Raw genomic sequence first — 23,958 nt, forward strand, 5'->3', positions numbered from 1 at the left:
CAGATAGAATCCATAAAATAGCCCTTTTCGCTGACGATGTATTGCTGCTGGTACCACGGCCTCTCAAGATGTGGTTACCTTTCCACATCTTGAGAGTATAATAGCGGAATATTCTGCCGTGTCAGGATTCAAAGTCAACATGGCCAAATCAGAGGCCCTGAATGTGACGCTTCCTGAGACTGTGGTGGAGGCCCTAAAGATCTCCTCTCCATTCCGATGGGCTCATAAACAAATCAGGTACTTAGGAGTTAACTTGTCTGGGGAGTATTCGGAACTCTTTAATGCTAATTATAAGGGTTTGGGCAAAACTATTGCGGAGGATTTAGAGCATTGGGGAGAATTGGGAATATCCTGGTTTGGGCGAATAGCTATTCTTAAAATGAACATACTACCCCGCCTCCTTTATCTTTTCCAGGTGCTGCCTGTGATGATGCCCAGGCGATTTATAGCTTCCTTACAAGATAAATTGGTGCGGTTTGTCTGGGCCGGAAAGCATCCTAGGTTGGCGAGGTCGCTGTTATACAAGGAGCGGAAGAGGGGGGGGGGGGCTAGGTGTGCCCAATCTTGCCTGGTACTATAGAGCAGCGCAAGGGAAAGCGGCACTCGAATGACATCAGGATTATCCTGACCGTCAGTGGGTGCATATAGAACAACACTCCATGGGCGAGACGCCGCTGAGCGCACTTATGTGGTTACCGAAGTCTTTCAGAATTCTGGAGGAGCGAGCCTGCCCCTCCATAGCTACAACTCTTTATTACTGGGACAGTTTATTCCCTAAGAGACAATGCATATTGACCCGAGGCACCCCTATAGCTTTTAATCCTTTATTCCTGCCAGGTACCACCAAGGGGATATTTACTAAATGGTATGAGACAGGGGTGAGAAACTGGGGCCAAATGTTTGATGGGGACTCATTGCTGTCTTTTCAAGCCTTGAAAGACAGATACCCAGGGGTAGAGGGAGGTGAATTTGCATATCGTCAACTAGCGCATTGTCTCCAGACTAAAGCGGTACGAGAAGTGTTGAAGCGTCAAACGCTAGAGCTGGAGGAAATGTGTGAGAAGTTTTCTACCTCTCGAGGCCTGATCAGTCACCTATACCTCATCATAAGTAAGCAAACACCTTGTAGTGATGAGCACAGGAATAGATGGGAAAGGGAATTGGGTATGTGCCTGGAAGAGCCTGAATGGGAGAGAACAGAAAGAAGCGTGGTGGGGACTTCCGGTGGAGCTGCGATCCAAGATGGCCGCTGAGGAGTGAGCTCCGCGAGACCCCTGACGAGGCTCCCGGGATCGAGGTCGCTGAACCCCCCATGAATAAGAGAGCAGCTCGGGGTGAAGTAGGGGACCGACGGGGGAGAAGCGTGACGGTGGCAAACCGCATTGGGAACCCCGGGGAGCCCTCCTGCAGTTCGCCGACGCTGGCCAAGATGGCAGCCGGATCGGGAGAGCGGCGGAGACGGAGGTAAAAACGCTGTAGCAGAACCGGAACACGCTCTCCCTCCCCACCTGAGCGGGTGTCCCGCAGCAGAGGCACTAGAGAGAGAAAGTGCTGAAGAGTGGAGATTGGAGGGACTGGATCAAGTTGAAGCTAGTGCAGCGTCCCTTCTTCCCCCTCCCCCCCCCCCCCCGACTCATGGTGTGTATGCGGAGAGAGAAACGAGCAATTGATGGAGCGGGGGAGGTGTAGACAGCAGAAAGGAGAAGGGGAGCGCCACAGTGAGAGGGAAAGAACCCCGGGAACAGCTGTGGCAGGGAGGCAGTAGCTGCAGGAGAGACCGGCCGGATAGCAGCTGGAGTAGCCCCTAGTCATAACGGCAGCCCCGCGGCAGGGAGCAGCTCGGCCTGGAAGCTGCAGCATTGGGTCCAGAGCTGGCACAGGACAGATTGTGTGGAGGAGTGGCCTAGTGGTTAGGGTGGTGGACTTTGGTCCTGGGGAACTGAGGAACTGAGTTCGATTCCTAGCACAGGCAGCTCCTTGTGACTCTGGGCAAGTCACTTAACCCTCCATTGCCCGCCGCATTGAGCCTGCCATGAGTGGGAAAGCGCGGGATACAAATGTAACAAAAATAAAATAAATTTCACTGCTGGCAAGGCAGCTGCGGACAACAGAGCAAGTGAAGCAGCTATAATAGAGATATAAGGGTGCAGAGCAAACAAGCGCAGCCCAAAGAAGTCGGAACGGAGGTGGAGGGGGGCACAGTGAGAGCTGCACTCCAAGATGCCTCCGAGAAAAAGCCTTGAAAAATTTAGATTTACGGCGGACCCTGCTGCCAAGGGGAAACTAGAGACAGCAGTTAATAGCCAAGGAGCGGAAAAGTTGAGTGATATACCATCGGACTCGGAAGAGGAGAGTCACAGAGAAGAAGGGGAAAATACTGAAGAGATTTCGAAAGCCAAGGTGGTGGGCTGGTTTAAAGAACTGAAGTTGGAGTTGGCGGGCTACCGAACAGATGTCCAAAATACGCTCAGGGAGATGCGGGCGGAGATCCGAGACTTGGGAACACGAGTGGAGGAGGTGGAGGAACAACTTGAACGTGTGCAGGCGACAGCAAAGGAAAAAAAAAAGATGGAGACGCCTGTAGACGCAGCGGAGATCCAACAACTAAAAGACCAGGTGGAAGATCTGGAAAATAGATCCCGCCGCAATAACCTGCGGTTCAAAGGAATTCCAGAGCTGGACATTTTTACGAATTCGGAGACCGTGATAAAGGAACTGTGCCAGTTTATCCTGAATCCAGAGGAGGAGGGTGTGCAGCAGGAGATCCGCCTACAAAGAGCGCATCGTAGCGCGGGGCCACAGAGAGATCTGGCACCCAGAGACATTATCGCATGCTTTTTAGACTTTCCCATTAAAGAACGGATTTTGGCTAAAGCCAGGCAGCAGAAGGTAATAACATGGAAAACGTACAAGATAGGAGTATATCAAGATCTGGCTGGCGTAACCCTGCAAAAAAGAAGGACAATGCGAGAAGTGACAGGGTTCATGCGAAACAAAGGGATCCGGTACAGATGACTGTTCCCTTTTACAGTGTGGTTTACGGTGAAGGGAAAGTCGAAGAAAGTGAAAACACAGGAGGAATTGTAATTTTTTTCTTTTTTCCTTGTAATATTTTTCTCCTATACATTCCTATACATGAATTTATGGACTTGAGTATTGTTTTCTTATGAAAATGTGAGGAATTTTGTTTTTCACCTTTTCTTTTTCTTCATTATTATGTTTGAATATGTTATGGATTAATGGATACTTTCTTAAACAAGAAGTTTTCTTGTAATAAGTTTAATAATATGGGCAGCACTTAGAGCACTGGGGTGCGAGGGAGTTCCAGCCCAAGAGCCCCAGCCACAAAGGGCAGAGGATCCACGACCGGACTCTGCATGGCAGGTGGCAGTTTGGAGAGGAAAGAAAGGCGACAGAACTGCTTCCTGAAGTCTAAGAGGGACAGTACTTGGATGAGTATGAAAGACATGTTCAGGAAATTGACTGCCCTCAGGCCGAGGGGAACGCTGGCTTTGGGAGGGGCGATGGGTTGCTGTTGGACATTAGAAGCTGGGAATAAGAGGAGTAAGATAGAGGGGAGGGGGCCCAGTGTCAAACTTATTTAATGATGTCCACGAACAGTACGAGGGATGAAGGGGAGGGAAGGATAATAAAGGGAGGTAAGAGTGGGGGGGGACCCCAAATGGTATATAAATGGGTAAAGGAGGAGGGGTCTGGAGATCTGGGGGGCCTGGGGGGGAACGCGGAGCCTCCTTATTGCCTGGCAGCAGTAAGCATGTCGGGGAGGGAGGGATGGGCGGGGGGGGGGGGGGGGGGGAGATGAAGATGGGTTCCTGGAATGTGAATGGTCTCAATAACCTAGGAAAGAGAGCGAGGGTAATGAAAGAGATTAATAGGATGTGATGTGATGTTTTGTTCTTGCAAGAGACACATTTGAGACCCAGATATGGGCATTTGCTATGTTCTAGAATGTACAACGAGGTGATTGTACACCAGGGGACAGGGGGGAGGAAGGTGGGGGGTGTGGCTATAATGCTACGACAGACCTGTGGAATGACTAACATGAAGGAATTCAAAGACACAACGGGGAGGTGTGTGGCCATCCGGGGGCTGTTACAGGGGAAGGAGGTGACGCTGGTCAATCTATATGCCCCAAATACAGGACAAGGGGACTTTTTTCGCACACTGTGGGAGGAGATTCAAGGGTTTATAGGAGGGCAGGTAATAGTGGGAGGAGATTTTAACATTGCCCCGGATGCGAGATTAGATCACTCGGGAGGAGGGGGGTACCAGTCAGGACCGGGGAGAAAGGCACTACGAAAATTTTTGGCTAACATGGACTTGGTAGACAGCTGGAGAATAGTAAGCGGCACACAAAGAGGGTACACATTCTACTCTTATGCAGCTAACTCCTACACCAGGATAGATGGGTTGTGGGTACATCGCAACTGGGCGCCAACGATAGTGGAGACTAAAATAGAACCAATTCACATCTCTGATCATGCTATGATATGGATTAGACTACAGGGATGGGGGCCCCAGGAGAAAGAACACCAGGTGGAAACTAAACGAGTCACTCCTGGGAGAGGAACAGGTGAGGGAGGAGGTGAAGACTAGTATACAGGAGTACTGGAGAACAAATGATACAGGGGAAGTGGGGGATGGGGTACTGTGGGACGCAATGAAGGCGGTGGTGAGGGGTATACTGATTAAATGGGGAGCAAGGAAAAAGAGGGAACGGGGACAGAAGATGATGGAGTTACGACAAAGATTAAGCAAACTAGAATGAACACACCAGAGAAACCCGTACCCCCGGGTGTGGGAGGAGCTCCGGAAAATTAGGGGGGAGCTGGAGCAAGGGCAGATGGTGGAGGTGGAATATATGAGGACGAGAATCCGGCAGCAGTTCTTCGAGTTTGCTAACAAATCTGGGGCCATGCTGGCCAGATGTTTGAGAGCGAAACGGGTAAAATCTAAGATACAAAAAATTAAAGATGGTAAGGGAGGGTGGTTGTAAACGGATCCCGACATAGAGAAGGGATTCCTCAGCTATTATAAAGGCCTGTATAGAGCTCCAGAGGGAGAATCCCCGGAGACTGTTGCTGGATACTTAGACTCGCTTCCTCTGCAGAGCTTGAGTGAAGAGGGGCGCCAACGGATGGAGGAACCAATGCGACAGGGGGAGATCACGGGGGTCATTCTAAAACTCCCCAATGGTAAGGCCCCCGGACTCGATGGTTTTACAGCAAGATTTTATAAACAATTCGAGAGTCTGGCAAGCCCGCTGTTGATGAGGGTGGGTAATGGGGTACTGGAGGGAGGGGAGCTCCCGAGATCAATGATGGAGGCGGGAGTGACGGTCATACCTAAACCGGGGAAAGACCCGACGGAGTGCGGGTCCTATAGACCCATCTCATTGATCAATGTGGATGCTAAAATCATAGCTAAGATGCTGACCAACAGATTGGGCAGATTGTTACCTACATTAATAGACTCGGACCAAGCCGGTTTTATACCGGGGAGGCAAGTAGGAGATAATATCAGAAGAACATTGCACCTGATGTGGGAGGCTCAGCACACAAGAACAGGGGTAGCTATACTGTCGATAGATGCCGAAAAGGCCTTCGACAGGGTGAATTGGGGCTTCTTGAGGGCAGTGCTTCAGAGAATGGGTCTGGGAGGAAATTTTAGTCTCTGGGTGGAGGCACTGTATAAGAACCCAAAAGCGTGCCTGAATATCAATGAGGGTTATTCACCCTTTTTCTCGATTGGTAGGGGCACCAGACAGGGGTGTCCACTGTCCCCACTGCTTTTTGCCCTTTATGTGGAACCGCTGGCAGTGGCGATCAGAGACCACCCGGGGGTAAGGGGGATGAGGATTGGTGACCGGGAACACCGCATAGCGCTGTTTGCCGATGACATGCTACTATATGTGAAGGACCCGGGAGACACACTGCCGATTATCTTGGGGATATTTGAGGAGTATGAGAAATATGCAGGGCTCAAAATAAATAGGGACAAAAGTGAGATTTTGGGAGTTTCCTTAAGGGAGGAGGAGGAGGCAGAGGTAAGAGATCGGTTTGAGTTTAAGTGGGCAAGACAAAGAATTAGGTACCTAGGGATCCAGTTGCCGGGGGATCTAGAGAGGTTATTCTCACTTAACTATGGACGCTTGCAAGAGCAGATACAAAATGATATGTTGAGATGGAAAAGCAAATGGTTATCATGGTGCGGGAGGATGACAGTGATTAAAATGAACGTGCTGCCACGCTTATTGTTCCTCTTCCAGACACTGCCAATTGCGGTGCCGAAACCATTTCTTAAGAGGTTACAGAGTACCATATTGAAATTTATATGGGGAACAAGAGACCGCGGCTGGCACAAAGGGTCTTGTGGGTGGGAGAGGGAAGGGAGCGGTCCCCAATTTGGAATGGTATTATTGGGGTTCTCAATTGAAGATGCTATTGTATTGGGAACGGGGTACAGGGAAGCCTGCCATCTAAGTGGAACAAGCCTACTGGCCACAGAGGAAATTGAGGTCCTTGTTGTGGACTTCGGAGAGTTTGGGGAGAGGGCAAAGAGGGAGGGGCAATCCATTTCTAAGACATCTCCTGGATGTGTGGGGAACGTTGAGGAGACGAAGGGGGCGCCCAGCGGCGGTGTCATCAATGGCTCACCTTAGGTGGGAGCCTAAATTCATAGCGGGTAAGGAGAATGCCACGTTTGCTAGATGGGAGCGGAGGGGCGTGGAGAGATTTAGAGATGGGATGCATGGGAGTGGAATGTGGACCTTTGAGGAGATGAGAGATAGGTATGGGATCCCTGAGGGAGACAGATTTGCGCATACACAATTAACACATTTCATGGGGAAACAGGGATGGAGGGGGGGAATACCACGGGAGGGAGAATGGTTGGAAAACTTGTGGAGCATGTTGAGAAAGGTCCCAAGGTCCATTTCTGTGGTGTAGCGCTACCTCCAGGGAGAGGAAGAGCGGGCATACTCATTCCAGGGAGCGTGGGAGAGGGACCTACACTGTCACTTCACAGAGAAGGAATGGGAACACATATGTGGGGAAGTTCAGAAGGCTTCAGTTTGTGTATTGATACAAGAGAATGCCTATAAAGTCCTCACGCGGTGGTACTATACACCAGAAAGGTTAAAAAAAATGTATCCTGGGACATCGGATGAGTGTTGGAGATGCAGGACACAGGCACATTTCTCCATGTATGGTGGACCTGCCCGGGGGTGGTGCCATTCTGGCAGGCAGTGATGAAAGTGCTGGTGTGTAACCCAAAGGCCTGCTTACTGGGAATGCCTGACCTGTCAACAACTTCTGTGGGAGGATTGTGCCTTGGGCGCATGCACAGGCACAATCCTTCAGAAGTACCCCTATGTTCAGAGCTAATAGCTTACATAAATTTGCATGCCATTAGCTTTGATTATAGAGGCATTGTAGCCCCGCACTGTTCCAGCGCTATGTTTAGAGCGCTGTTTGAAACAGCACAGGGCTTCTGATCATCAGCCTGTAGGAGCCACAAAGCCTGAAGGAGCCCTCTTGCCATCTGTAAAACTTTTCAGTTGTTTAGGGTCTAATAAGACATAGTTATTACCCTCAAACTTTATAATGGAAATAAAGTCTCTGAACCCAGTTGCTATCAAGTTCAAGGACAAATGTAGCTATTAAAGTTGGGAACTCTCCAGAAAATTGGTCAGCTCCAAACTGTCCACAGAAACCTCCACAGGTGAGTTCCCAGGTCTAATATAGTAAGCCCTTGAGATAGAAGATATAGTTTCCAGGGTAAGTTGTAATACCTCCCAAAAATATTTCTTAACCATCTCTAAAGGTGACAATAGAGGAGATTGGGAAAATCCACAAATCTTAGGTTCAAACATGTTTCCAGCTTATTGTGTATTGTATTGTATTGTAACATTTATACCCCGCGCTTTCCCACTTATTAGCAGGCTCAATGCGGCTTTCAAATATAACAGGTTTACAAGAATACAAAATGGATAAAACAGCAGAATATATATATATACAACTTTATCTTTAACAAGTACAGTTCAATCCGCTTAAGTGCAAGGGTCTGGGACCAAAGAAATACATGCAGTTAACCGGAGCGTGCACTTAACCGTTGTGACCCAAAGAAGCTTGACATCTGATAAACATATCTACAGTACTGTTTATTATACGTACAGTATAAAGTCTTCGTTAACTGACGTTAGGCTTACTTGAAGTAATCGGTCATAGTCTCTATACACTATTGTGTCTGTGAGTTCCATAGACTACGTTTGCCAGATGGTAAAAACTGTCATAGCACTGACATCCAGTGGCCTCCAGTAAGGCCCACACAGTGTTGAGACTCCCCAGTCTGGTCATCCATAACGCTCATCAGACGACGTAGCACAAGAGTCCGATAATGGTTTTTGAAATTGGCTGCTATTCCCTGATCCAGAGGTTGGATCGGAGAGGTAGTATTTGGTGGCAGGAAGACCACCTTGACATTAGACAGCTTGACATCATCACTGTGTGCAGCACAATTATCCCAAAGCAACAAAATCTGATGCTTTTGTGCCCGTATTCTAGTGTCTAACTTCTTTAGCCACTGCTTCCAATTTTCCCAGTCATCCATGAATTTGCGTTAGCCTCGTATGACACAGGAAGTCGCTTAACATTCTTGAAGCAACGGGGCTGTTTGCTCTTTCCAATGATGAGGGGTTCCAACTTCTCACTCCCATCCATATTGCAGCAAAGGAGGATCGTCAGTCGGTCCTTCGACGTTTTACTTCCTGTAGTTTCGGCTTGTTTGAATGCAAGTGTTCCATCAGGAATCGCTCGCCAGTAGAGACCATTTTCGTCAGCATTGAAAATGTCACGAGGTGCAAGATGTAGGAAGAACTGAAACAACCCAATTTTCAGCACCAAAGTCATAAGCATTTTGTTTCTCACCATGCTGTTTCTTGAATTTTATGTTGTTCCTCTCCTTCCATCTTTCCAACTATCCAACAGTGGCTTTGAATTCAGTTAGTCCAAGACTTTCAGCTAGCTGATTAGCTTTCTCCTGACGCAAGAAAACCACCGAAGAAGGGCATCTTTTACATCCTCAGCTTTTCCTGCCCGGATTTGTATTGTTCTGCCAGTCTTCCAGAAGCTAGTCTTTCTGCTTCAAGATGCATGAAATTTGACTGGGATTGACACCATATTCTTTAGCAATAGATGCTTGACTTTCAGGCTCATTTTCAAAGCACTTAGCCTCCCAAAGTTCCATAGAAACCTATGGAACTTAGCCTCCCAAAGTGCTTTGAAAATATGCCTCTTTGTTTTCTAATTTTTTAAGAACTTCTATTCGTTCAGCCAGTGTTAGTCTTACAGTTGCATGATGACGACGACGACTCCAGTGTACACTCTAACAACTTTCTTTCGCTTATTCTGCCTGTAGCAGTTAACCAATGAGATTTCAAATTTATCGCCCCTTTGTCACGTGTCAATCGGCTTCCATATTCCATGCATGTGCTTATGCGGAGTCTTTCCTGCAGAGGAGCGGTCTCAAACCATGCATATAAGCGAATCTTGCACTTATCAGTGGTGCGCTAAACCAAAGTTTTTCCCCATAGAAATTGATGGCGCCAAAAATTGGACCGAAGTACGGCATGCAGTTAAGCAAAGCATGCGCTTATCCGATGTGCACTTAAGTGGAGTGCACTGTACTTGCTAGACAGATTGTAGCTCACCAGCCTGCCGTTCCAAGTTCCCCAAAGAATTAACAGAATGCTTCAAATCCTCCTTGGACTCTGTCACCTGGGACTGTAGTAAATCCACTTTTTCTGCAAACTTATCCGAACAGTCCAACAAAGACTTCTCCAGCCTTCCTGTGGCCATCAGCATCTCTCTCCAGCTTTCACCCAATACTCCTGCCTGGTGTCCAAAAGGCTGTGATCCAGTGGCACCAGCGCTTGATCTGCTCCCAGACAAACTATCACCTCCTGGTGGTTCAGAAGCCCTGGGCAATGCTGGAATAACAAAAGGAGCCACACAACTGTCCGAGTCTGTCCTGCTAGACAACTTTGACATAAAGATGCCTTCCAACCGAATGCCAAAGTCACCAGACCCAGCAGTGAGACCACTTTGGTTATCAGGGGAGTGCTGCGCGCAACGGGGCTGAAGGAATATTCACTCTCTCCAGCTTGCACAAACTCTAACACAGCATGCAACTTCCAAGTTTGCTTGCAGCATGGGAACCAGAAATTGGTCCAAAGTCCACTGTCCAGAGAGGACTCCAGGACCCTCTTCCACAGGAAAGGTATGTGCTTTCCCCTTCCTCTTTCCCATCAGGTCCAGTACCACGAACAGCAGTCTGAAAACCAACGGAGCTTACTCCTCCGTGTCTGCTCCTGGTGGCATCTTGACTCGGGAATGGAGGAGAATTTGATGGGACTTTTTGATGCAGCTTTTTCAGGAGCGCATGGATAAGGGAGATGTTATGAGATGGATGTAGCGGACACTACAGAGCGCAACCCAATTTGAAGAGATTATGAAGCATCAACATTACAAGCTGTGTGGGCATAGTTTCATAATGAATCTGAGACTCATTGGGTGAGAAATGAGAGAGAACATTTACATCCTTTTTATCTATTCGAATAGACTTCACTGAATTGTGGGGAACAAATGGTAACAAGGGAAGTACGGAAGGCTCATAGGTTGTTAGCTCCACTTATTAACTTTTGGAGATCAGTAACAAACCGGTTTTCCTTTTCTGGAGTTTAGTTTCCAGACAGTCAGATAATCTTATCTTCCCCTGTCTTCCTGTTGTTTTAGTTTGAGAGAGACTAGAACAGATGTATCATTGCAGGGATTTAATGAACTCTGGGTCTATATCTTTAAAGCAGCTGCATGAATTGGTGGATATGGAGGTGCCTTTTTATCAGTATTTTCAGTTAAGGAAAGAGGATAAGAAGTTGTTGTCGAAAATTTTTAGAGTTAGAGGGGAACCCAAAAGAAAATTTTGGGACAGTGGAACGCATGGTATAATTTGGTTCAGAGTGCTCAAGGGTTGGGGAGTTCATGAGGGATACTAGAGAAAATGTGGAAGTGTGGATACTTATGAACATCTATGGAGAGATTGTGTCAAAATTCAAGCATTCTGGGAGGTGGTGTGGGCTCATATATTTATTTGGACAGTGTGGGGAAATTTTTGTAAGCAAGAGCTGAGTATTCCCTGAGCCAGATATTGACCTTTTATGTAGCTGTGAGACTTTTCAGCATTGAGACAGCTTTTTAGCTTTTGGATAAGATGTTTGGTATTTTTTTTAAGCTCTTGGTTGTCCTGCTCCATGCTTTGAGCTCAGTCATGCTTCATGGAGTCATCACCTGATGTATGTTTGTCAGCAAATGCTTAAGGTCTGTGACATATCAAAATGTTTCTAAAGTGAGGCAGTATAGTGAGAATGGCATGTAACAAACCATTTTTCTTCTGCTGTTAGGAGAATGAGCGACTGAAGCAGGAGGTGTTTGAGAAGAGTAGTCGAATCGAAGAGCAAAATGAGAAGATTAGTGCCCTCATTCAGCGCAACCAGAGGTGAGGGAATGCAGTGTGTTCTGGGCAATATCCTCCTTTCTCACCCACAGGGGGTGAGAGGAGAGGATATTGTCTGCTCATTAAGTGGTGAAGTATTGGGCAGAGTAGTGCAGTTTTGATTGTATAGGAGGCAATTTTGCACTGCAACATAAAAAGGAAATGGAAGTTGAAATTCCTACCCCATTATGATTACAATCTAGGTTGCACATGACAAAACACATGAGGGCATGGGTAAATGTCTGTTTTCTGTAGTCATAGGAAGGTGTTTGGTTGCTCTATCAAGAGTGATGTAATTTTGTCTTCTGCAAGCCTGTTAACATTCCTCTTCTTTTTGTGTCCTGCCCCAAGGTATGTGGAGCAGAGTAACCTTCTGATGGAACAGAGAAATGACTCATTGAAGAGCACAACTGAGAATACCCAGGCGAGAGTGCTACATGTGGAGCAGGAGAAGGTACAGCTGGTGGCCAGTAAAAGGATTAGAGAGTTTGGGGGATTACTACTACTACTACTTAACATTTCTAGAGCGCTACTAAGGTTACGCAGCGCTGTACAGTTTAACAGAAAGGACAGTCCCTGCTCAAAGGAGCTTACAATCTAAAGGACGAAATGTCAAGTTGGGGCAGTCTAGATTTCTTGAATAGAGGTATAGTGGTTAGGTGCCAAAGACGACATTGAAGAGGTGGGCTTTGAGCAAGGATTTGAAGATGGGCAGGGAGGGGGCCTCTCTTTTTGAGGTCTGGGCTCAGCTCTGAATTTTCAACTCCCTTCCAGTTTTTTCTGGTTGGCATCCTCCTATCAGCTATTGGAATAGGAATTAGAAGACCAAGGTTGAATATATTGTAAGAGTATGATGGCAAATGATTACAGAGCCCATCCATTCTTCTAAATTAATATATCATAGATTCTACATGTATGATTTACTGGGGCAAGATAGCTATAGTGCTTTTTTTATTCTAAATATTTTAGATTCTTTTTTTTTTTTTAATTTGCAGAGACTTTTTATTAAAAAATAAATACAGGTTACAAATGCTAAACAATAACGTACAATATAAAGAAACAAGCTCTTACAACTGCAAAGCTTCATTTCAACAATGAGAATACAACCAGTCTCCATATTTTATAATCAAGACTAATAACAAAGTTTTACCCCCCCTTAGTTCCCTAGCCCCCCCAACCCAACCCTCAACCACCCCCCTCCCACCTTCACCATCGCTAAAGTCTATATACATGTCTTTCTCACATTCAGGCAGCACCCTTTTTCAAAAAGGGCTCCCACACCAATTCCCACTTGCACAATGTCTTCTTTCTCAAGGCCATCAAACACTCCATCTCACATATATACCACAATTTAGACATCCACCGCACCAACGAGGGTACTGTATAATTATGGTACAGCCAGAGACCCCCCTCACTGGAATAGTGGCATGCCCAGTCATAGAGCTCAGGCTATTACAGACCTTGGCTGAGTCAGAAATCTGATGGCTGACATAATTGGGAGCTTACTGGAAAAGTATGGCCTAGTTGTTAGCACAGATAGAGGCCTGATGGTAAAGCCAAGTGTAGTTGTCAGGCTTAGGAAAAGGCCTGAATGACTTAAATTGGAAAGTTAGGTCAAGGAAAAAAATGAAACAAAATGGAAGATTAGAGAATTAAAATGGAAACTATCAGTTACAAAGTGGACTTTTCTCTAATCTAAGTTAGAAAAACAAGTTGAGAAATGAATGCGTCATGCCAAGTGCAAGGAAATGATTAAGAAAAAAGGGTGTCAACTTTGCAATTGGGCAAGATTGTGGTCAGCTAGCTTGAGATAAACAACTTAACATGGTAGCTTATGGGCCCCATTACTTAGAATGGAGATATGAGAATATATAAGGTGGATAGATTTTGGGCGTGCCAGAAGACCTTCTGACTTGCTACACGAAGTGCTGTCCGGCCGTCCACCTATCTGCTTGTATTCCTGCTCCTACTGTGTTATTGTGGTAAGATATAATAAAGGTAATTACCCTTGCTATCTGTCTTCTCTCCTTCTTAACTAATGACTAGCAGGATGCTTAACCTCCTGAGCCTAAATTAGTTATGGGTAGGACCCTTACTAATCTACTGATATTCACGGATATCAGGAGTCAGATGAAAGAGGTCATGTTAGAGGAATATATTTTAAGCCTTCTGGGAGACTCCCCTCGTCCATTTGGACACATGTCCATTGTGGGAGAGGGGCAATTCTTCCCGGGATAGAAAGGAAGAATAAAAACAGTGGTGACTCCCTTCCGTTGAAAGGCACACGCACGTTTAATTTAGTAGTTTTTTTTACTAGTTTTTGGTCAAGAGGGGATTGAGTTGAATTTCCATTTGACCAAAAAGAAAAATTCAGTTTCATCCCTTGTTTCTCTCCCAGTGTTCTGCTACTTTGTTATTGCATTTCCACTTGGTAAAAGTAAATTCAGTCATCACACAACTTTCCTGATAACTAATTCTTGTTTACTGTTCTTCTTGCTTTATATACCATTTCTGGCTAGCATGCATCCTGGTGAAAATACGTGCTAGTGTATGGGAACTGATGCCTGGCCAATCTTTTATCTCCTAACCCTTCTCTCTATAATTCCCTCTAAACTGCCACCCTCTTGGTTGGTAAACCGCTTTGAGTTCTAACGCTTCTCTATCCTTCTAATCGTTCCCTCTTCATAAAGGGACACTCTGAAACACAGCCTACCCCGGCTCTGCCCTACACCAAATTGTGGAAATGTGAGTGCTTTAGTGGCAAAATACTGCATGATGGAGGTTTTACTTTTTTCCCCCTTGTTTTAATGCACTAGCATTTTAATTTATTCCATCTCATACTGTCAGATCCTTCTCTTGCCTTTCGTTGCTTTTTCTTCCGGTTTCAGTGACACTCATGGCTTTCTGTCAGCCTGACAGACACTGTAACTTTGTATGTTGCTTCTCTCATGATTTTATCTCTCAATTCTTTATCTTTGCCTTGGCTCACTGTAACGTCTTTCTTTTCAACTTCCTTAAAATAATTTCATGTGCATAGTTGGTCAGAGACCCACTCGCTGTCTTTTCCCTTTCTTGCGTCCATGGAGGGGATTGTTGTATCTTTATATGTTTTGGTATTTTAAAAGGTGTTGAAAATACTTTCATGCTTTTCCCACCTCCATTTCATTTTTTTGTATTTAATCTCTGTTAAATTTGCGAGAAGAAATGCACTGTTTGTAAGCTATAAGGTTAAGTGCTGATAGTTTTAGTTTCTTGCCTCCCTGGGTGCTACGGTTAATAAAATTTTCTTTTTTTTTTTCCCTGCCTATTCTACACCGTATCTGTTGTTTTGAAACTCTCCCCCTCCCGTACTCTGGTTAAAATGGTTCTTTTCTGCTGCCAGTATGTAACAGCTGGTATGGGTATTTCACGTTTTTGAGATATTCCACAATGTTGGTATTACCTACTTTAGCTGTAGACAACTCCCCTTCTTTCCCTATTACAAGTCGGTATGCATTGCATTCAGATTCAGTTATTATATTTAATGTAAATAGTCTTATCTTTTGGTGGGTTTTCTCTCCGCTTCTGGCTGGCTGCTGCTTATGCATGATGTCTCTAGCTGTATGCTCCTACTGACTTCCTGCTTGATAACTTTTTTTTCTCTCTTTTTCTCTCCTGACATATTAATCCTATACAGACTAATTACACCAGCATGGAGTTTTAATACGAAAAATTAAACTTACAGTTTTTATTTGATATATAGTCCTATTTTCAGTAGGCATAATGTCCAATGCTTGCAGTGAGCAGTAAACTCAAATTAAGCACAGGACGCACGGTTATTTCGTGATTTCCTCAGGAACGAATGACAGGGATTAACCCTTGTGGTTCTTATTTTCTCTGAAGTTCATTTTTACAAAAGCTTTAAACTCAGACTTTACATGATACAGGAATTAATTACGTGCTTCAGATTTGTAATAACTATATGGATTTTTCTATGATTCTGTGTTATCCTTGCTACTCTTTGTTTAGAAATTAATTTACAATGTAAGCTTACAAGCTGTTCCATTTACCATGCTGGTCTATATAGACTTATCCTAATGGTCGAATGTGTGCATTTATTGCCTTAATAAGATTTGTACCCACTACCTGCTACACTCAATAACCTGCCATTGCAGGAAGAAACATTTTTCTGCGTTAACAAATTCTTTTTCATTACTGTCTTACAGAATAATTATTAACTCATATATATTGCCTTTGTCCAAATGTAGTAATATAATATACATTTCTTATTTTTGTCATTTTTTTATTATTACCCATCCAATTATTAGATTTCCAATGCTTCGCCAAATTGAGGCGAGCAGCGTGCAGAACGTGACTCACCAACATTGATTGATGGAGAGTAAGTCCATCTTCCTTTTTACCTAACAAAAAAAACCAATGGATGCCACTGTATTGGTCTACCCAACCACTTCTGAAGACAGGACTGTATCACCTTCCAATATGCTCGTGCCTTTGGGTACAGCCACCAAATATGGCCCATTGTCCCTGGTACTTCACAGCCCCGCCAACAGTTAGGAGACACATTAAGAAACATGTGGGATAAGCGTACCGGTGTGAAATACTATCTGTAAAAGACCTTAATCGCATTTTCTTTCAAGGACACCGACAAAGATGATTTTACAAGCGCCTTTTCCATAATGAACCAATCAGCATCTGATAATTTGAAGTCCAATTCTTTTTCCCAATTCCTTCTATGTAAAGTATAGGGTTTAAGACGCTTAGCTAGGAAGCTATACAAACATGTAATCAAACCCCTAGTACTCCTTGAATCCTCACAAAGATCTTCTAAATAAGAATCCTCCCGAACTATACAGGATCGATTAGCTGGTATTTGCAAAAAATGTTTTAGTTGAGTATATGCATAATAGTCACTATGTCTAAGCTGATATTCCTTCAGAAGGACCTCAAAAGGAATATACACTCCCTCGTCATACAACTTTTCCCACGTATCTAATCCCGCCAGCGCCCACCGATGAAACGTAGTCACTCCAGCTCCTGGTAAAAACAATGGATTGTCCGCTGTCGGGGTATATTTAGACAAAGGAGTGGCCTTAACTGAAAATAATAAATCCCAATAATGAAAAGTGGACCTCACTGTAGGCGGATACTGCTCAACCTTTCCTCTATAATTCGCAGGCAGCCACATTAAATGCCTCAACCTGCAAGCCCCTATCAAATATTGCTCAATATAGACCCACAGTTTATGATCCACTCCATGAAACCACTCAATCGCAGACTGGGACTGGGCCGCACAATAATACCAACAAAGATTAGGTACCCCTAGTCCTCCCTCCAGTTTTCATTTATATAAAAAGGAACGAGGCAGCCGCGGGCATCTCTGATTCCAAACAAACCGAATTAACCGATCCTGCAAGTTAGTCAAAAAGTTTTGCGTTAAACACTTAGGAAGCACTTGAAACAAATACAATAAATGAGGTAATACATTCATTTTAATCATTGCAATCCTCCCAAACCACGAAAGACCTATAGTATGCCAACGATCCAGCTCTTTATAGATTGCCTTCTGAAGCACTGGTTAATTTACTGAAAATAAATCTCCTAGCCGCCAGGGTATTTGAACTCCCAAATAGTGAATATCTCTAGTTGACCACCTAAAGTTAAAGGAAGTCTGAAGCGTCTCCAAAAGTCTTTGTGGAATCCGGACTGCCAAGCCTACAGATTTGGTAGCATTCAATTTATAACCAGAAACCTTTGAGTAAACCTCAATTTCCTTCAATAAATTAGGTAAGGAGACCAACGGATGAGTCAGAGACAAAAGGACATCATCAGCAAACAACGCTATTTTAAAAACCTTATTTCCCACTGAGACTCCCGAAATATTCAAGTTAGCCTGAATAGCCTCCGCCAACGGCTCCATAGCCATTGCAAAAAGAAGTGGAGATAAGGGGGCACCCCGGACGAGTTCCTCAAGACAACATAAAAAGCTCAGAATTCCCTCCATTTACTCGCACACAAGCTTTTGGAGAAGTATAAAACGCCTGAATCCAAGACCTATAAAACAGACCTACTCCAAATTTAGCCAAAACCTTATCCAAATAACCCCAATGCACCCTGTCAAAGGCCTTTTCCGCATCCAGACCCAACAAACAAAGCGGCTTATCCGTGATCTGAGAAACATAAAGCAAATCAAGTTTTCTTCTAATATTGTCCGTAGCCTGCCTCTTTGCCACAAAGCCCACCTGATCTAGATGGATCAAACTTGGAAGCATACCAGCCAAACGATTAGCCAGCACCTTCGCCAAAATCTTAACATCCGTGTTTAAAATAGATATAGGTCTATAAGAAGTACAATCCGATTTATCCTTATCTGGTTTTGGGATAACAGCCAGCCAAGCCTGCATCATAGAACGAAGCAAAGGCTCCCCCTCCCTTACCAAATTAATTACCAGTGCCAAATAAGGAGCCAAATCTTTAGCAAAAGCCCTATAAAACTCATTTGTGAAGCCATCCAAACCAGGTGCCTTTCCTGTGGGCAAATCCTTAATAACCTGCAACACTTCTCCCACCGATACCGGAGCTTCCAACACCTCCCTCTGAGAAGCCAATAACTCAGGCAGAACATGAGACTCTAAATAACAATCAATATCCTCTGACTTCACATTAAGATCATCAGTGTACAATTTCTGATAAAACTGAGAGAATCTCTCCCGTATTCCAGAGGACTTCGTTAAAAAGGTCCCATCAGCACCCCTCACCTTCATAATGTGCCTATCAGCCCTCAACTGATGCAACTTTGCTACCAGTAATCTCCCTGGTTTATTAGTACACTCATATAATGTACCTGTTTCAAACAAGCATTAACAAATTGCAAACTATCATCATGTAAAGACACCAATTCCAGCCTCACCGCTTGAAGCTTTCGGTAATCAGACACCAACCCAAAAGCCTTAAATCTATCTTCTAGTGTAGCCAAATGCTGCATACAATCCGCCAAATGCCCCCTATGCGCCTTAGTGCGTTGACTCGCCTGCTGGATAAATATCCCCTAGATACTGCCTTAAAGGCATCCCATACTGTTCCCAAAGATGATCCAGACTCCATATTGATATCAAAATAATCCTTTAAAACAATAACAAAGTTCTTAACTATCTCTGGGTCTTGCAACAAAGTATTATTAAACGACCATCTTCTATCTCTGACCTCTTCACTCAAAGATGGTATAATAGCCCACACAGGAGCATGGTCAGAAATTGTAGTATGCCCTATAAAAGAATTGCAACCAGCATCAGACAAAGTCTTGGCCAAAAAGACATAGTCCAACGTAGAATGCGAGAGATGGGCATGCGAATAAAAGGTATAATCTTTAACATTAGGATGCCCAAATCTCCACATATAAAGACCCAACGTTTCCAAAATTCCACCCAAAGCTTTAGAAATCCTATAATCTGTCGAAGCAGGCAGAGCTGAGTAATCTAATTTTGGTTGCACTGTAGCATTGAAATCCCCTGCCACAAACAATTTACCCCTTGCAAATTCTTTCAAAACTTGCGTAAGACGCAAAAAGAAAGCTTCCTGATGCTCATTTGGCCCATAAACACATGCCAATGTATATTCCTCGTGCTCCAACAGAACATGCAATAGCAGATACCTGCCCTCTGGATCTCTCTTCACATGAAGAAGCTGAATTTGCATATCTCTATGAAACATAATAGCCACTCCTCTTTTCTTAGCCCCATGAACATCTGATGCATGATAAATAGTTGGATATTGGGAACAAAACAAGAGTCCCTCATGATGTTTAAGAAAATGAGTCTCTTGCAAAAAGACCACATGCGGAAGCACCATGAGCAACTCCCGTACTAAAGAGTGTCTTTTAAATGGGGAATTTAAGCCGTTAACGTTGTATGTAAAAACCTTAAAATCTGCCATACAATCTTACCTTCACCTCACTCCGTAATCTAACTTGTGATAGTGAAGGACACTGAAACCTCTCCCTCCCCCATCCCCCCTCCACCCCCCCCCCCCACTATCCCACAACCAATCACATCAACCACCATCCCAGCGGTCCCAAACCAAATAGGCCGGTAACCCCCAAGATGGGAAGTAGAGGGCATGACCCCCCCCCCCCCCATCCCAACACAACCAGCAACCCCCCCCCCCCCCCACATCCATCTACCACTCAAACATCTTATGCCATACAAACACTTAATACCCCTTCATCCTCATTATAAATCGAAGAAAACTACAATATTAAACACATTGTAAATATGATATAAAGTCAGTCCTCCTCAACCAAATAGTCCTCAAATCAGTACATCTATAGTCCCAGACTGCCACCAGCTTCAAACTGATGAGTCGTCTCCCTCAACGTAGTCATCCGCTGCCAACGCTGCAGCTTCTCCCGCGTCTCAGGCGCCATCACCGTCGAAGGTTGCGCGGAGGAGGCCAAACCTTCTGTGTATAAAATCTTCCATGCCTCTCCCAGCTGGCGAACTCTGTGAAACTTGCCCACCACTGTAAAAGACAAGGCAAAAGGAAATGTCCATCTATATTTCACATGTGCCGCCACTAATAGATCCACAACAGGCTTCATCTGTTTCCTCTGCTGTAAAGTATATGCGGAAAGATCTTGATAGGCAAACACCTTGGCATCATTGAATTTCAGTTGAGTATGTTGGCGCGCTTTAGTCACAATTAAATCTGTCTGTGCAGCGCAAAAATCGCACTACAATGTCTTGGGGCACCGAATCTCTAGGTTTCCCCAATGCTCTGTGCACTCTTTCAAACTGCAAAGCTTCCGCCTCCGTACTCAAGAGCTGGGTGCATAGTAACTTAACAACAGTCAAAACATCCTCCGTTGCACCTCCTTCCGGAACTCCCCAAAACCGCAAATTCTTGCGTCTACCTCTGTTTTCCAAGTCATCGAGTTTATACAATTCTTCCTGATGATCAAACAATTTGGTAATTTTAACTTGCGAAGCACCCATTGCTTCAGCATGCTCATCCATTTTCTCTTCCAGCTCCACCACCTGACCTCCCAAATCTCGCAAATCCACACTCAGCTGGTCTATGCGTTCCACGATGTCTACTCTCGACGCCTTTATTTCTTCATTTATTTCGACAAAGTGACTTAGCATTTTCTTCGAGCAGTCCACAGAATCCGTCCCAGATAAAGCAGAGTCAGAATCAGATTCAAGCGGTGGATTTGGAACCACGTGGCGCCCTGCCTGCTTGGCCGGTATCTTTTTTGGTGTCTTCTCTGCCACATTCCCGGTTCCCGAAACAAGTCTACTCATAGCTGCCACCTTTATATTTCACACGAATCTAATTAGAAATGTTTCAACTCTGAAAAATCGCCTATAAGAAGGAATTTGCTGCAGAGTGGGTTAGAGGAAAAGAATCAGGCTGCCATTAAGACGAGTGACGTCACTTCCTCCTAAATATTTTAGATTTTTTATCAATGTCTCATACCTATACTCGGGAACCTTGGCCAGTCTTGGATATTCATTGTGAATATATATGAGACACATTTGCATGCAGTGGTGGCATTACATGCGCATATGTCAAAGGTTTGGTAACCATTTCTTGCTATAAATTGGACTTTTTTCTTTTTTTGTGTGGTCAATAAATTTTAATTTAAATATATATCGCATCCAGAAGAACTGAAAAACTGCTTTCCATTCTGTGAGCTACTGCTGTCCAGTATTGCTATATTTTATCACAAGTCCACCAAATGTGGTAAAAGGCAAGGAACTTATCACATCTATAGCATATATCTGAGGCAGTTGCTGGGTACATAGCTTTCAGCATGATAGGAATAAAATACCACTGAGTGACAACTTCTATAGACATTTTTCTTAATCAATACACAGAGGCCTTTTGTATTTCTCTGAACATATATTTCCATTCTTCATTGCTCAGTTATACCCCCAAATCTCTTTCCCATAAGCACATAATTTCTTATACTCCAGTCTCCCTCTCAGTTCACTCAAGTGTCTTCAACTCATCCAGCACACTGCTGTTAATCTCCTTCACTCTGCTCACTGTTTTGACCACGTTACTCCCTCCATTCGGAACACTAGCTTCCAGTATCAGCCCGCATTAAATTCAAAATCCTCTGCCTGGTTCAAATCACTTCTGCTTCAGCATATCTCAATTCTCCTTATTCCTTGCGCCCCATCATGTTCCCTCCATTCTTCCATCACTAATCTACTTAGTCCCGTCCCTTCCTGCCATCCATTGAACGTCTATTTCTTATGAGACCAGCTTCAGCTACCTTGGTCCAGCCCTCTGTCTGCCCTCTAACCTCCATATAGATCCTTCCTATCTACAGTTCAAAACACTACTCAAAACTCATCTGTTCATTGAGTCCTTTGGTGGTTCTCCTTGACCTCATCTCCACTCCCTTGAGTCTCCTCCCTGATTACCTTTTTTCTTTTTTTTTTCTTTATTGTTAACTGCATAGTTGCCTTTATGGACTTCTTGCGGCATATCAACTTCTCATAAACTCTTTCCCCATGAAGTATTTGTATAGTATAGGTGAAGGGCCCTTTAACTTTCTCAAAGCTAACCACAAATTTTGTAAGTGCTCAATTTCCTCTGGGTCCTCTTCCAGCCGCCCCTGTGTAATCATATAGAGCCAGATATTAAGACCGCTGGAGTTAGCCCGGCTAACTCCCATGGTCGGCATTAAAATAGGATATTCAGTGCAGGGCCATTTCCAATGACCGGCATTGAATATCTGGTTTACTTTTGACCAGTTTGACTTTGACCGTCATTGAATATCTGGTTTACTTTTGTCCAGTTTGACTTTGACCAGCTAAGCTGGCTGGCTGATCAAAGTCAAACTGACCAAAGATAGATCTGCCTTGCAGACAGCCAAATATGGCCACTAAATTTAAGTGGCGATGCACTGAAAATCGGCAGATAACTGGTTATATCACTTGATATAACCAGCTGTCCGCTAACCGGCAATATTCAGCAGGATATGGCCAGCCATGTGTCCCTGAATATCGGTGAATAGCTGTCTGTGTGGCATTTAAACAGCCAGGTGCCAATCCTGTCTGGTTAAATGCCTTTGAATACTTGGGGGATAGTGTTTAATTTGAAAAAAGGGGAAAATGTGGGCTCATACCTAATGGGCGCTAAAGAAGAAAATTTCTCCAAGGACAAGCAGGCCAGTTGTATTCTCACATCTAGTGATATCATCCGATGTACCTGGTGTGGACACTGATTATGAAGATGATTGTAGACATTCCTAGCAGCATCCCACTGCACATGCACAGTTGCATTCCTACCCGACATGTGGATCCCTCAGTCTTCGTTTTTCTGTACAGCAGGGAGGACACGTGTTTTCCACACAGTATGTTTTTTTTTCTCTGCTATTGCAGTGCCCTCCCATGGGGGGAAGGGATTGAGGTTTTTTGAATCTGGTAAAGTAACAATAGGGTCCTGGAATATAAGAGCAAAACTCTGGAATTAGCTCCCTATTCTTTTGCTCAATTTAAGAACTCAAAACATGGTTGTTCCGTGAAGCATATGAAAATTAGATTTATTTTTGTCATATATTATGTGACACTTTTACATATTCTTTTTCTCATATGCTACATCATGTAGATATGTCTATGATTATTTTATGAAAGATATGTCTATTTGGATTGTATAATGTATTATTCTCCGAGGACAAGCAGGCTGCTTGTTCTCACTGATGGGTGACGTCCACGGCAGCCCCTCCCATCGGAATCTTCACTAGCAAAAGCCTTTGCTAGCCCTCGCGCGCCGATGCGCACCGCGCATGCGCGGCCGTCTTCCCGCCCGAAACCGGCTCGTGCCGGCCAGTCTTCTTTTGTCCGCGCTCGGTACGGTCGTGTTTCGCCGTTCGTGCCCCGGAAAGTTGACCTCGCGCGTTGTTTTCGACTCGTTTCTTAAGAGAAAGTTTGAGAAAGTGTTTCGGGAAGACCCCTTTTGGTTTTTCCCTTCCGTATTTCAAGCTTTTCGCCCCGGTAAGTTTTCTTTTGTCGTCGGGGTAGGCCTTAGTTAGGCCTCGGTCGAAATTTTCTTCTCCCTATTTTTGTGGTGCCAATTTTCGCCATTTCGAGTTTTGATCTCGCCGGCGTGATTTTTTCGCCCATGACATCGAAGCCTTCCAGCGGCTTCAAGAAGTGCACCCAGTGCGCCCGGGTAATCTCACTCACTGACAGGCACGCGTCGTGTCTTCAGTGTCTGGGGGCTGGGCACCGCCCTCAGGCCTGTAGTCTGTGTTCCCTTTTACAAAAGCGGACTCAGGTAGCGGGGTTAGCCCAGTGGAACATTTTGTTCTCGGGCTCTTCGTCGGCATCGGCACCGGGGGTATCAAGTGAATCGACGTCTTCAGCGTCCAGACCTTCA

At 44.7% G+C, this 23,958-nt stretch overlaps 1 protein-coding gene across 2 annotated transcripts in view; it reads left to right on the plus strand.

The window, feature by feature from the left end:
* The window catches only part of FKBP15 (FKBP prolyl isomerase 15), a 1,277,056-nt gene that overhangs the window by 710,137 nt on the left and 542,961 nt on the right, over positions 1 to 23,958 (plus strand). For both annotated transcript variants that reach the window (XM_030206543.1, XM_030206544.1), the window contains 2 exons: positions 11,480 to 11,574; positions 11,923 to 12,025. In XM_030206543.1, the coding sequence (XP_030062403.1) occupies positions 11,480 to 11,574; positions 11,923 to 12,025 (198 nt within the window). The remainder of the gene's footprint in view (positions 1 to 11,479; positions 11,575 to 11,922; positions 12,026 to 23,958) is intronic.

This window comes from Microcaecilia unicolor, chromosome 6, assembly GCF_901765095.1.
Source record: "Microcaecilia unicolor chromosome 6, aMicUni1.1, whole genome shotgun sequence".
NCBI lineage: Eukaryota > Metazoa > Chordata > Amphibia > Gymnophiona > Siphonopidae > Microcaecilia > Microcaecilia unicolor.